Source organism: Arachis hypogaea, chromosome 13 (assembly GCF_003086295.3).
Source record: "Arachis hypogaea cultivar Tifrunner chromosome 13, arahy.Tifrunner.gnm2.J5K5, whole genome shotgun sequence".
NCBI classification, from domain to species: Eukaryota; Viridiplantae; Streptophyta; class Magnoliopsida; order Fabales; family Fabaceae; genus Arachis; species Arachis hypogaea.
This window is the reverse complement of record NC_092048.1, coordinates 145,144,253-145,157,070: the sequence shown is the minus strand read 5'-3', so window position 1 is coordinate 145,157,070 and position 12,818 is coordinate 145,144,253. Positions and strand designations below refer to the sequence as shown.

The following is a 12,818-nucleotide window of genomic DNA, read 5'->3' as shown; positions in this document are numbered from 1 at the left end:
AATTTTTTATCTTTAGAAAATGGAATTGATAAATTTTGTAAAAATTGGAATATACTTTAAATATTAATATTCAACCAAAATACCATCTCTCTTTTTATATTAAAAATATTGTTGGTTACCTATACTTTTTCTAAAAATAATTTCTGTAATATTTCTCGTTATTTTATGTAAACAGAGGAATACCTGACGAAAAAGTTACTGGGACTGATCATCCTACACAGCAAACTCACAGGCAGACATTAACGTTATAATTTATAAATACGAGAGAGAGAGAGAGTGTGATATATATCATCGATAAAGAAAAAGAGAAGCTAAAGAGAAAGCCAAAGCGCCTCCTTCTGTTTTGATCTCTTCACAACAATAATATATGTTTATTTTGCATCCCTCTTTTCCCCTCTCTGACCACACACTCTTTAATCTCTCTCTCTCTCTCTCTTCCTTTACCAACTAATAAGCAAAAACAAAGCCATATCTTCCTTCTTAATATGGCAGCACCATGGGTTCCACCATCGTCAAAGCTTCACATTACTTCCTTCCTGATGATGCTGTTAATGGTGACCACCATGATGAACAACAATGTGAGTGGCCAAGCAACATGGTGTGTAGCCAGAAGTGATGCATCCAACCAGGCCCTGCAAACTGCACTGGACTATGCATGTGGTTCCGGTGCAGATTGCTTTCCTCTTCAAGCCAATGGCCTTTGCTTCCTTCCTAACACTATCCAAGCCCATGCTTCTTACGCCTTCAACAGTTATTACCAGCGAAGGGGAAGAGCTCCTGGTTCCTGTGATTTTGCTGGAACTGCCACCATTGCTCAAAGCGATCCCAGTATGCACTACTACAAAACACTCTTCATCAATTTATCGATCCCTTTGGTTCGTTCTCATTTTCTGTTTTATGGTTTCTGTGTAGGCTATGGATCTTGCGTGTACCCATCTTCTGGAAGGTATGTTTGCTTATTTGCATCTTTATTTTAATATAATTCTTACTCTATGCATTTTGCAGCAAATATGAGATGGTAGTTCTTTTTTAGTGGCAGATGGAGAGTACAGTTTTTAATAGTTAAAGATAAGTGGTTAATGTTCCTTGTTTTTGAAGTAATTGGATTCTAATATTCTCATTCTCGGATGTATCTTTCCTTTATTTATTATTATTATTATTTTTAAATCCTGTTTGGTACCTTTTCTTCTGTGGCTTGCCGAATACACATATAGAGGCGAATTGGGAAGCCAAACAGTGGTGGCAATGTGCTGTGTTTCACTGTTTTCTTGTGTGTTTGAGAGAGAGAGAGAGAGAGAGAGAGAGGTGAATGGGGGAGGTTGCATCAGATTATGTTAGGACACGTGTCTCTTTGCATGAAACTAGAAATGCCATTAAACCATGGCCTATTTTCTGCAAAACTATGTCCTGGTTTATTTTATTTTATTTTTCAAATGTTCCAATTCTGGCTCTGGGGTTGCACTTGCGAACTTTGGTATCTTGGTTATATACTTATATGAATTCACTATAATATCAAACACATTCTCATCCATCGGTAGATTTGGGGAGTGGGGCACCCAAATGAATTAAATCTTATGTAAGTGATGATATATAATAAATATTTGATATATTAATATTGGTGTAAACTCAGGTGCAGTCGAGTTCACGTGAAGTTGACACTGAGAGTCGTTAGATGAGTTGACTGATTTGATTAAATTTACATTTAACGCCTCTCAGATATCAACTTCATGTGAAGTCGACTTCACCTGAATTTTCACATTTAATATAATAAGTGTGATCTTTATATAAAGACACATTTTCGAATATTACTTACTATTTTAGGTGGGGGAGTAGTATCGTTTGGTTCGAGTATTTGAGTGAGTGACGCCAAATAATAGATCATGATGTACGGTGCACCTGTTGGAGTGGGGCTCCTACTCCATCCAACGGCTCAGGAATCATCACCATGATGAAATCCTTTTGTCGTTGTTAACTAGTTTGAATCATAGTGTCAGTGATCTGCTTTACAGTGCTAAAGTGACTAGCTTCTCTCATCTGCATGGATGCAGGCAATGATACATCCTTTGTTTCCATCCATTAGTTTCTCATTTGCATGTAAAACCTCAAGATAAATTTATAATAGAATAAGGTCGCTATTGAAGTCTATAGTTTGGTAGAAGGGTGGTTTTTTATGAAGGGAATTCTCTCATATGGAAAGTTGTAAGTTCAATTAATGAGCTAAAAACAGAGCCATCTCCCATGGTTTCAAGTTTAGGTTCCATCAGAAAAAGTGACATGGCAACCATGCTTATTAGGATTCGGATGATAATCATTGCTTGTAATGTGTTTGATGCTTTTTGATTTCATATGTCCTAAACCATGTAAGAAAATTAGTGAGGGTTACAGGGGACAATGATGTCAATGGGGCCACTGGTTTGAGTTCTAGGTTTATTGTGCCGTCTCACGTGTCATGATGAATCTTTATTTGTTGATAGGTCACACTCACATGGTTATTGCAATTTAAAAGTTCAATGTAATTGGAACTTTAACCTCAATATGTTAGGCTCAATAGTAGCGCCATGGAGTGGGACAAATTGAGATATATAAACTTTTGATTAAAGAAAAAACACAACAACAAACAAACGTAAATTGTTGACTAAATGGTATTTGTTTTTCATTCATTCTTGTGAACTTGTTAGCACTGCTGGAGGGGGAAATACACCAAGCACAACACCTGCATTCAACAACCCGAACGTGCCGTCTCCTACAACAACACCAATATACGGCGGGGGCAACACCGGTGGGCTAACGCCGGGAATGAACACGCCGTTCCCCGACAATTCTAGGGCAGCATCAGAGGCAACAGCCACATGGTTTCTAGGGTTGTTTTCCTCCCTTCTCATTCTAGCCATATGCATATGATGATGATCTTTGGTGAGAATAGGAAGGTTACAGTTTTGTCAGGGGTTAAAAAGGGGGAGCCTTTTGATGTTTATAACCTTGCTTTAATGCAATTTCATATTTTAAACATCCTTTGTATAAGGTTATAAACATTGCTGGATGGGGGCATTGTTATCCACCAGGAAGGAGGGGCAGAGCTAGGGTAGCAAATTATAGGGCTCAAGTTTAATTCACTAGATCAATTTAATTGTCCCCGTTGCAAACAGTATATTTCATCATATCATCAGCTTATAAAGCTCTATTTAGAATGAATTTCTTCCTAATCATCTTTTTAAATTCAGTTTATTTCAGTTCCCAGAACACTAAGCATTTTATCACGGATGTTGATGCTAAACTGATTTGCATGAATACATTAATCATGCTAGGTGTATACAAAATTAGTCAAATATAAAATACATATTAAAAATAAATTAAATTATATATACATATATTTTTTTTCAGTTGCATCAAATAAATAAATAAAATTATATATATGGTGATTCAATCCACTCGTCATAATTCATCAATAATAATAATAATTTTACTATAAACAACTCCTATCAAATTAATCTTTAAGGGTATTAGTGTCTTTTTATATAAATCTGTGTCAAATTCTCTGTTGACCCTTGGAAATATTTTGCAACTGAAAATTACATGGTTTAATAGAAATGACAATATATTACGTGGATGATAAATTCTAAATTTTGAATAAATCAAATATAATAATTATAACATATTCAAACTTATTTTATTTCTAACTCCTATATTATATACTTGTATTCTTGGAAAATACTGATGGAATACAAATCAAGTTCCTATAATTAGAATCTGAAATATGATATTATTTACTAAGCTGCCTTACGAATGAGATTTAGATAACGATTAGAAATCTACTTCCTAATTTCTAGTTATAAACTACTGAATTTGTTAGGGGCAATAGACTGCTTACCATGTGCCAAAATTCATTACTAATAGCCTGCCAAAATTGTGAGGGGCAATAATTGCTTAATACTTACCACAATCCAAAGTGTAATTAGGCCAGTGTAAAATAGAAGTAAGAATTGCCTGTTACTTATTTAATTTTATATTGTATTATAATTTACTCCAACGAAATCCCATGGAATAGAGATACAAGATTCTCTGGTAATTTAAACAGCTCTGTATAGACCTCCAAAATTTCTCCGACACAAGCACAAGTTAAACAACACAAGTTTGGTGAACAAACACTTGACTTGGAAACATTGAACAATAATAATTGTAAGGCCTGAATCAGAATATAACAGTTGCTGAACTATAGAACTCCAAAGAAGGGATTCTTAATTGCAGAGTCTAGTTCAGACCCAGCTGAATTCAGAACTGCCATCTCAACTTTGTCCCTGGGCAAAAACAAAAACTCACCACCATCAATCTTCTCAAATCCACAAATCTCCAGAAATTCAATGCCCCCCTTCAAGGCACCAACTCGTTCCTGTCGCAAACAACAAACATTACATTCAAAGCATCAGCAATTGTTTTCTTTTTCTTTGGTAGAGAGAGAGAAGATGATGGAAAAAAGGGGGAAGCAAGAAAGGGGTGAGCAATTATTAGAAGAATATATGGTTAAGGTCTGAACGTCTTGTATCACTTGCCCATCCCAAATCTTAGATAATTTTTTCATCTTTAGGGAAATTCTTACCTGAAAAGTTTGGTTACTAAGTCGGATTTTTCTGAATTTTTCCTCGTCAGGATTTCTGGCAACATTTCCCACATAAGTAAGGAGGGTTTGGAATGCTTTCTTTACTCTGGTATCGTCCTCCTGCTCCAAGAATAAGTTACCATGTAAAGAGACATGAGTTATACTATATGCCCAAAAGTTTTGTAGCCAACATATAGGCAGCATAAGGAAAACAGTTAACCAAATACACTGAAATTGGCGTTGTTGGCTACAGCCGAAGCCTACACATTAGCTAAAATAGTATTGGTTACCTATACTTCCTCACCTATGTGTAACAATATAATTAACAAGTAGCTACTCAACTAGCAGTGTAATGCAATAAATAAATTAAGCATATAACAAAAGAAGCAATCTTCTAAAAGCAACAGCCGGAAAGCAGTTTTAAAGAATTTTAATTCAGAGGCATATATGATATATGAATACAACCTGTGTTTCTTCATTCTTTTTTATCAAAAACAAAAAGGAAAGTACCTTGTGGTTCTGCTTGAGAGAACGCAAGCACTCTCTCATTTGTTCCGCTTTGGTCGCAGGCCTAACTGGCAGAAAACTCTGCATGCAAAAACAAATTTTCAAATAAAGAAGTACCTGGGGAAAAATTGAAACCCATTTTTGGACCCTCTCATACCTTTTTCTCCTCTACAACAGTTGAGGGTTTGGCTTCTGAAGGTTCCTCCGGAGGCAATCCAAGTTTTCGCCTTCTTTCAGCCTAACATCATAGAGGAAAAAAATTATTCTTCTGGTGGTTAAAGGCAGAGATTGAAAATCTTGCAGGAATTCTTATCTTCTTTAAAAAAGAAGAGAGCACGACATGATGACCATGCTGATGTACAAACTCAAGAAAGAAAAAACATGACAAAAGAAAAAAAAAAAGAGAGGGGAAAGGGGGGGATCTGTTTGAAGAAGCTACACCTTGTCCTCTTCTAACTTCTGCTTGATTTTCTCTCTAGCCCTTCTCTCTTCCTCTTTTTCTGCTTTTCGCAATGCCAGCAACCTGTAAACGGAAGCAGATTTTGCTTAAAGCTAGGTGCATTCATGACAAAAGACAGGATGCAAGACCAATAATATACTGGTTAAGACAGACCGTTTTCTCTCATTCTCTTCTTCGATCCTCTTTGCTTCTAGCAACTCCTTGCCAATGCGAATTCTCTCCTAAATAAAAAATATATATGAGACAAGCATACGTATCTGCTTGACATGTATGGACATATGTATCTTGAGATGGTGTATTAAGATTTTGCATACTGGCCCAACCACAGAAACTTTATATACATAAATTAAGAAACAAATTCTTCAAGAGGATAACCAAAAAGATACTTCTTACTTTGGAATGTGTCACATTGCAGAGATATAATATAGCAGATTGAAATTCATACAATGATAGCCCTATGTATTCTTTAGGAGCTAAACTCTCATCCATGATGTGGGAGTAATTTACAGTATAGGTGCTTAAAAATTACCGAGGAAAGATAACCCGAAGCACTTGAGGCCCAATTATAATTGATTACTTTATTCAAGTTGTTTCATAACCAAGGACAACTCTTACGTTTTGTCTCGCCTGAAATAATTTGTAAAACCTTAAGCACCTACATGGAGGTTCAAAATGGTTTTATATCCCTAACAGGATGTATAGACATAAACACCCACAAATATATTAAAATGCAAGTATCAATGTAAATCACCTATCGTTATCACCAAGAGATAAGTGATTCTACAAAATACCTTTTCTCTTTCTCTTTCCATTCTCCTTTCTTCCTCTTCTTTCTTCTTGCGAGCTTTCTCCCTTAAATATTATAGATTCAAAATAAAAAGTGATAATACAAATGAAAAACCGATGATAGATAAGACTGACTAAAACTACCACACACAAACTATAATTCTGGACAAAAGTCAAGATACACAAGATGCTAACTAGATTATATAACAAAATCTAAACATGACAACAAAAGAACTCCAGAATACCCAGAAGCAAATTAGCAAACACAACAAAAAGACAGGAAATTCAGCAAAGCCACCATTAACACCGTCATATATAAGTTGCAGTCATTTATATAATCTAAATGCAGTATTGGAAGGCGCTAAAATCTGCAGATGCATTTCTAATAGTTGACCGCTTTAAGAATGCCTACAAATCAGGGTGCCCAAACTAGGTGTTTGATGCATATACACAAGCTGCTTAAGCAAAATTGAATCTTGACTACCATGCTGCTAAAATTCAAATGCTACATTCAGGCATATGTAATCTATTGACATCCAGTTTCAACCTTAGCTCCTGTTGTTTAGCCTTCAGTTCTTCTGGGGTAAGAGAAGGTTTAGGAGCCTCAACTTTGGTATTGGCAGGTACCTGAATGAAACATCAGGTCAAGAGCTAGATATTGCAACTTAGTTATACCAAATAGATTTGACATTAAGTCATAGCATGAATTAGTCTAATTTGATTAAAAATCACAATATTAAAATCTATATCTCGTTAAACAATGTGAGTACCATGAATATGCCATATTACCATACTAATAATGTAAACAAATCATACCAAGGGCATCTGATCTATGTCAGGGTCAGACTCATGCTCTACTATCCAATTTATGGCAGCCTCGATGCTAGCATTACCTATAGAAAGAGTCAAAGAGAGAACCAAATCCAATGTTTAATATCTACAGAGTAAATGATATCAATGTCCAAATATAAATAACATAAATAATGTATTGTAAAGTACCTAGATCTAGAGATAGTAAAAGTACACAATTTTAAAAAAATGACTATCTACAATTGTGTCAAATGTAATTGTTATCACACACAAGTATTAACAGTTTCATCTTCTTTTACCCACTTTTCATGGATCCTCTCAATTTTTTTCCTTAATTGTTTTATCAAGTGTGATCTGTCACCACTCAATATCTTCTCTCACATGTTTTCTCTTGGTCCCACTTAAGGAGTGTATGGTGAGAGATCAGACTTGACAAAATAATTGAGAGAAAAAAGATGGAGAGGATCCATTCCCGTTTTCCTCCACGACCCCCTAATAAAATGTACCATCTTTCATTTGATTTGCTTAACATAGCTGAGCCTCTTATTAGCTTTCTCGCACAAAACATAAAGAACAATATGCAGCTAGAAATATAATAACAGAATTGAAAGGAAACTCACCAGAATAATGAAGTGCACGTGTTGCTCGAGCTGTAGAAAATCCCATTGCTTCAAGTTCCTCAACAAGCTTTTTGTCAACCTCAGGAACAACCATTTCTGTATTTTAAAGCATAAAGCAATAATTACTGACCTTAAAAAGTAGATATTATCATTCATTAGCCAAAAGAATAAGGGTGAAATCTTTGAGAAGGCTTTCCAAAAACAAAGTGACACACAATATCTATTTTCAAGGTTTATTACAGTCATGGGTTAATTGAGGCTAACAGAGTAGTAGGTAACCTGCATCTTGGCTTGCATCTGCATTGAGAGCCTCTTCTGAGGTAGCAGCTTCATCCACTTTTGGAGCCTCTAAACTTATTGGTTTGGCTGCCTCGGAAGTCTTATCTACAAACTCAGTATGCCCGGTTCTTTTCGTATGCAAATCACTTTCCTAAATGATCAATAGCATGGGGAAAGGAAAACTATCAAGAAATCAAGGCACCTTAGAAAACACTGCAAAAACAAGGTTCCTTCTTCTCCATACATAATGAAACAGAAAATTATCTCCTAGACTCAACAAATATGCAAAATACACACACAAAAAGAAAGTTTGTTTGTTCTAATTTCTCCCCGTTGCAGCAGCCAACTAAAATTCAGAACCTCAAACAAGTTAAACCCTAAAATAACTGAAAATCACAGCAAGATCATAATTCATAACAGTTCATCAGCTGTTTGTATATAGATGGTTCAATTCAAAAACACGATCCAGAAGCCATGTGCTACCAAGAAATTGAGGAAACGTAAACAGGAAAAGGAGAATGAAAGAGAGATAGGGATCTAACGGTTTTGGATCGGCAGGGTTTGCCGCAAGCAGTGCAGACGAGGTTGAGAACTGCTTCGGTGGATTCGGAGAAGTTGGAGTGGTTGGTGAGCTCTGCATGCTGTTGCGCTTCCTCTACGGACCTCAACAGAGTGCCACAGTCACCACACTTGAGAGAAACCCCCGCCATTGATGCAACTTTCACAGCTTCTTCACAAAAGCACCGCAGCTGTTTACTAATCGGGAAAAGGATCCGATTAGAAGATTTGTATTTGGAAAGATTAAGAGTTTAATTATTATTTTATTATTTCAAGTTAAAAAGTAATTAGATTTTTTTTATTTTACTAATTTTCTAGGAATTTGATTTTATAAAATGGGAGTAGTTATTGTTAATTTATTATTATTATTTGACTCTTGTTCAGTTGTTTGAAATTAATAATACATGTTTGTATTGTTAATTAAAAAATAAGAAAAATAAAAAATTAAACTTTTACGTATTTATTATATATTTATTAAAAGTAATTAAAAATATTTTATTGATAATAAAATTTTCAACGTAAGCATTCGTCTAACAGAAAAAGAAAAAAAAAGGCAAGGAAAATCTTTGTTTTTCGTCTAACAGAATTTTTTTTTTTTTTATCTTGACTCAAGGAAATTGTTTGATTAGGTTTTTTATTTTTATTTTTCTTTTTTTAAACATAGACCAAAGGCCCAAAATGCAGAGACTACACAGTCCTAATAAGGCAATGAGTAATTGAATACGATAGCATGTATGACCAAAATAAAATAAAAAAATACGATAGCATAGAGCAGAGCTTGAATTTTCCTTCTCCTTATTGTTTCTTATCCGTTTAGTCACAGCTTTTGAGTTGCTTTGTCAATCTTTAACACTATCTTTGGTTTGATAGAAAAATGAGTGAAAAGAAAATAAATAAAAAAAATCGGTGAAAAATAATATTTTTTATTTAATTATGAAAGAAAATAAGAAGGAAAGAAAATTTTAGTATAAGTCCGACTAAAAAAATTTGTTTTCCATCACAAGCAAGAAATAAATAACTTAATTTGTTATTGATCGTATAGTCTTATTCATTTCATAGAGTTAGTCATGGTGATTTACGAACAAATTTAAAATCAGCAAAAATAAATAACTTAATTTGTTATTTAGTAAATTGAAAATTATGACTGTAATTTATTAATGAAAAATAATATAACGTGAATAAAATTAAATTGAGAGAGAGGTCATTATTTTATTTTTAGTTTAACTAAGTAAATCTATTATCTATTATTTATTATCGATTACCACCGTATCTAATATCTATTATTCTATTATCTATTATAATTATCTATTAAATTTTTTTATTTAATTATGAAACTGACATATATGTTTTTGAGAATATTTTTTAATTTATTTTTTTTAATTCATTAAATATAATTTATTATAAAAAATTAATTATATCAACTAATTAATTATTTAATTAAATATTTAAATATCACACTCATTAATTTAATTAATTCATAAATACCAAATTGAATTTCAATCATTTAATTATGAAACATAACTTCTTCTTGAAGGTATTTTTCAATTTTATTTTGTTTGATTGATTAAACTAAATTAATTATAATCAGCCGATGAGTTATAACTCAAATGACATAGTCTTTCTATATTCACCTAAAAATTACGAGTTCGAGTCTCATTCCTATCTTTGGTTAAAAAAAATATATAATTATAATCAATTATAAATAATCTATTATTATATCAATTATTTGATTTTAGATGGAATTAATAACATGTCACAAGCAATAATTTTTTTCAATTCATCTAGCACAACATAATAATGAACCTAATTATATTAATTCATTAATAAGTTTTTTTATGAAAAAATATTAATATTTCACGTTAGCTTTAAAACTTTGTTATTACTATATTAAACTTAATTTGTCACTGTGATTTAATTTTTCAATTATGCAATATGTTTTTTTTTTCTTTGCAAATCACATTAAAATATTAAATACATAATTTTAATTTGCTTACATATAATTTTAAGTTCTCATTTACTATTTAATATTCTTATTATATCTTTCATTTTTTAATGATTTTTTTATTCTTTAAAATGTTCAAATATATACATAAATAAATGAAAAAAAATGTGTTTGATTAAAACCCTAATTTATAACTTTATATGTTTTAAATGCAGTGACAATACATAATTTGTGTATTGTAATTTAATATTAAAATAATATATTATCTTTATAAATTAAAAAAAATTAATCTAACAATTCATACTCTGCAAATGACTTTTTTACTAATATATACATAGAAAATTCTTTATTTTTCATAATATACACGAACAAAAATTCTTTTTAAATTGCGCATCTGACACCATTTCATGTAAGGTGGCAACGAAATGGATGCTAGCATCTGACATACGCCATGTCAAGCTCACCTCCCAAGAAATGTTCAAATGGAACACTTCAAGTATGTCAGCCTGAAAGTGCTTCATTTTGTGACTGGTGAACTTGACATGGCATGTGTCAGATGGTAGCACCCATTTCGTAGCCATCTTACATGAAATGGTGCCTATTTTCATTTCGTAGGTGAGGGTTACGAATTGGCCATGCGCAATTTGGGAGGAGTTTTCATTCGTGCGTATTATGAAAAATAAATAATTTTCTATGCATATATCAATAAAAAGGCTTTCTGCAAATTCTATAACCTCCAGAATTTTATAAAATACTATAATTTCCAATATCAAAAAATTATATCAATTCTTATCCAATATCAAATTAACCGAATAAATACTTACAAAAATTCCAGTGGTGTTGCTAACTGTAATTTTAAAATTTAATATCAGAAACCTTTTGAGATTAGCATATAAGAAATAGGAGTGAGTTACGAGTTATGAAATGTGGTTGTAGAATTTGACTGATGTGATGTTGCAATAGCAATATATAGTCGCCATAATTGTGTTTCTGTTGTTTGAACAGAGAGTTTGTATTATATTTGATTTATGGTCTCTTTTTACCAACATAAATTTACAATTTAGGGTAAAAAATGTATATAAGTTAAGGGGAGTTTAAAATTACTTAAATCAGTCAAACAAAATTTCGATACATCATTCTACCAAAGAACAAATTAATGTAATTCGAATTAATACAATTTGAATTAGATTTGTATATAATTCGAATTACTTGAAATCATTGACAACACGTAATTCAAATCAATATGTCACGAATTATAAACTTAGAGTTCGAATTGTATTAATTCGAATTAGTAGGGAGACATGCTTTGAAGGGAGTTCGAATCAAGTTGATTCGAATTATTCTATTTTCGAAACTAGTAGTAATTCGAAACGATATAATTCGAATTACTCCCTTTTCGTAACAAATTCTAATAAATTTTTTTAATTAATTTATTTAAATTATACTACAAAAAATCTTTTATTCAATGCAAAATAATTTAAAAAAAATAGCTTAAAAAATATTTTTTAAATTATTTGCATACAATAAAATATTTTTTTGTGGTATAATTTAAATAAATTTATTAAAAAATATTCATGAGCTATCAAGAATGGGCAGAAGAGTATTGTATAAAATTCGAATTGCTTACCGTATAATTTGAATAAGGCTTGGTTTGGTAAAGCTTTTACTTTTTAAGAGTAGCTTATGAAAGCTGTCTTTTAAAAGACGACTTTTTAAAAGCTACAGCACTTGCGTTTGGTAAAATCACATTAAAAATAGTTTTTAATAAGCACAAGTACTATAATTGTGTTTGGTAAAACAGCTTTTAAAAATTAAAAAAAATATAATAAACATATTTATAACGAAGAATAATATTTTTTTTTCAAATTTTAGAGACCAATAATTTAAATATTTATTTGATTTACTCTCTATATTAATATAAATAGAGTTATCATTAGTCAATAATAAAACTTGTACTGATACGTCTATTACCCATTTATATATATCGACTCACTTATACAAATCACAAAATATGAGACACATATCTCAAGTAAAATTATACGAAGACTGTGTTAGAATTTGTGAAGGTTAGGTTGAGAAATTAGAAATATACGAGGATTCCAATGGCAATATAATGATAGAAAATATGTGTGGACTAATAAATAAAATATATTTTTAATTGTTTTGTATGGAATAAAATATTTTCTTTAATTTCTAAATTATTATTGACTATGTAGAGTACGTTATTTAAAATTTGAGTACCTAAGTCATTAGAACATTACA

At 31.8% G+C, this 12,818-nt stretch overlaps 2 protein-coding genes across 2 annotated transcripts; one reads left to right on the top strand and one right to left on the bottom strand.

The window, feature by feature from the left end:
* The first annotated feature begins 285 nt into the window (after window positions 1-285).
* Window positions 286-3,192, top strand: LOC112792670 (PLASMODESMATA CALLOSE-BINDING PROTEIN 2). Its single transcript, XM_025835993.3, has 3 exons — window positions 286-828; window positions 913-946; window positions 2,679-3,192. The coding sequence occupies exons 1-3, from the start codon at window positions 486-488 to the stop codon at window positions 2,899-2,901; spliced, it is 600 nt and encodes a 199-aa protein (XP_025691778.1). The 5' UTR covers window positions 286-485; the 3' UTR covers window positions 2,902-3,192.
* Window positions 3,193-3,991: 799 nt separating this feature from the next.
* LOC112792669 (uncharacterized) lies at window positions 3,992-9,394 on the bottom strand. Its single transcript, XM_025835992.2, has 12 exons — window positions 8,599-9,394; window positions 8,057-8,207; window positions 7,778-7,873; window positions 7,164-7,240; window positions 6,895-6,974; window positions 6,353-6,413; window positions 5,715-5,782; window positions 5,543-5,624; window positions 5,259-5,339; window positions 5,105-5,182; window positions 4,595-4,714; window positions 3,992-4,387 (listed from the first exon to the last, which is right to left on the bottom strand). The coding sequence occupies exons 1-12, from the start codon at window positions 8,764-8,766 to the stop codon at window positions 4,211-4,213; spliced, it is 1,239 nt and encodes a 412-aa protein (XP_025691777.1). The 5' UTR covers window positions 8,767-9,394; the 3' UTR covers window positions 3,992-4,210.
* Window positions 9,395-12,818: the final 3,424 nt, after the last annotated feature.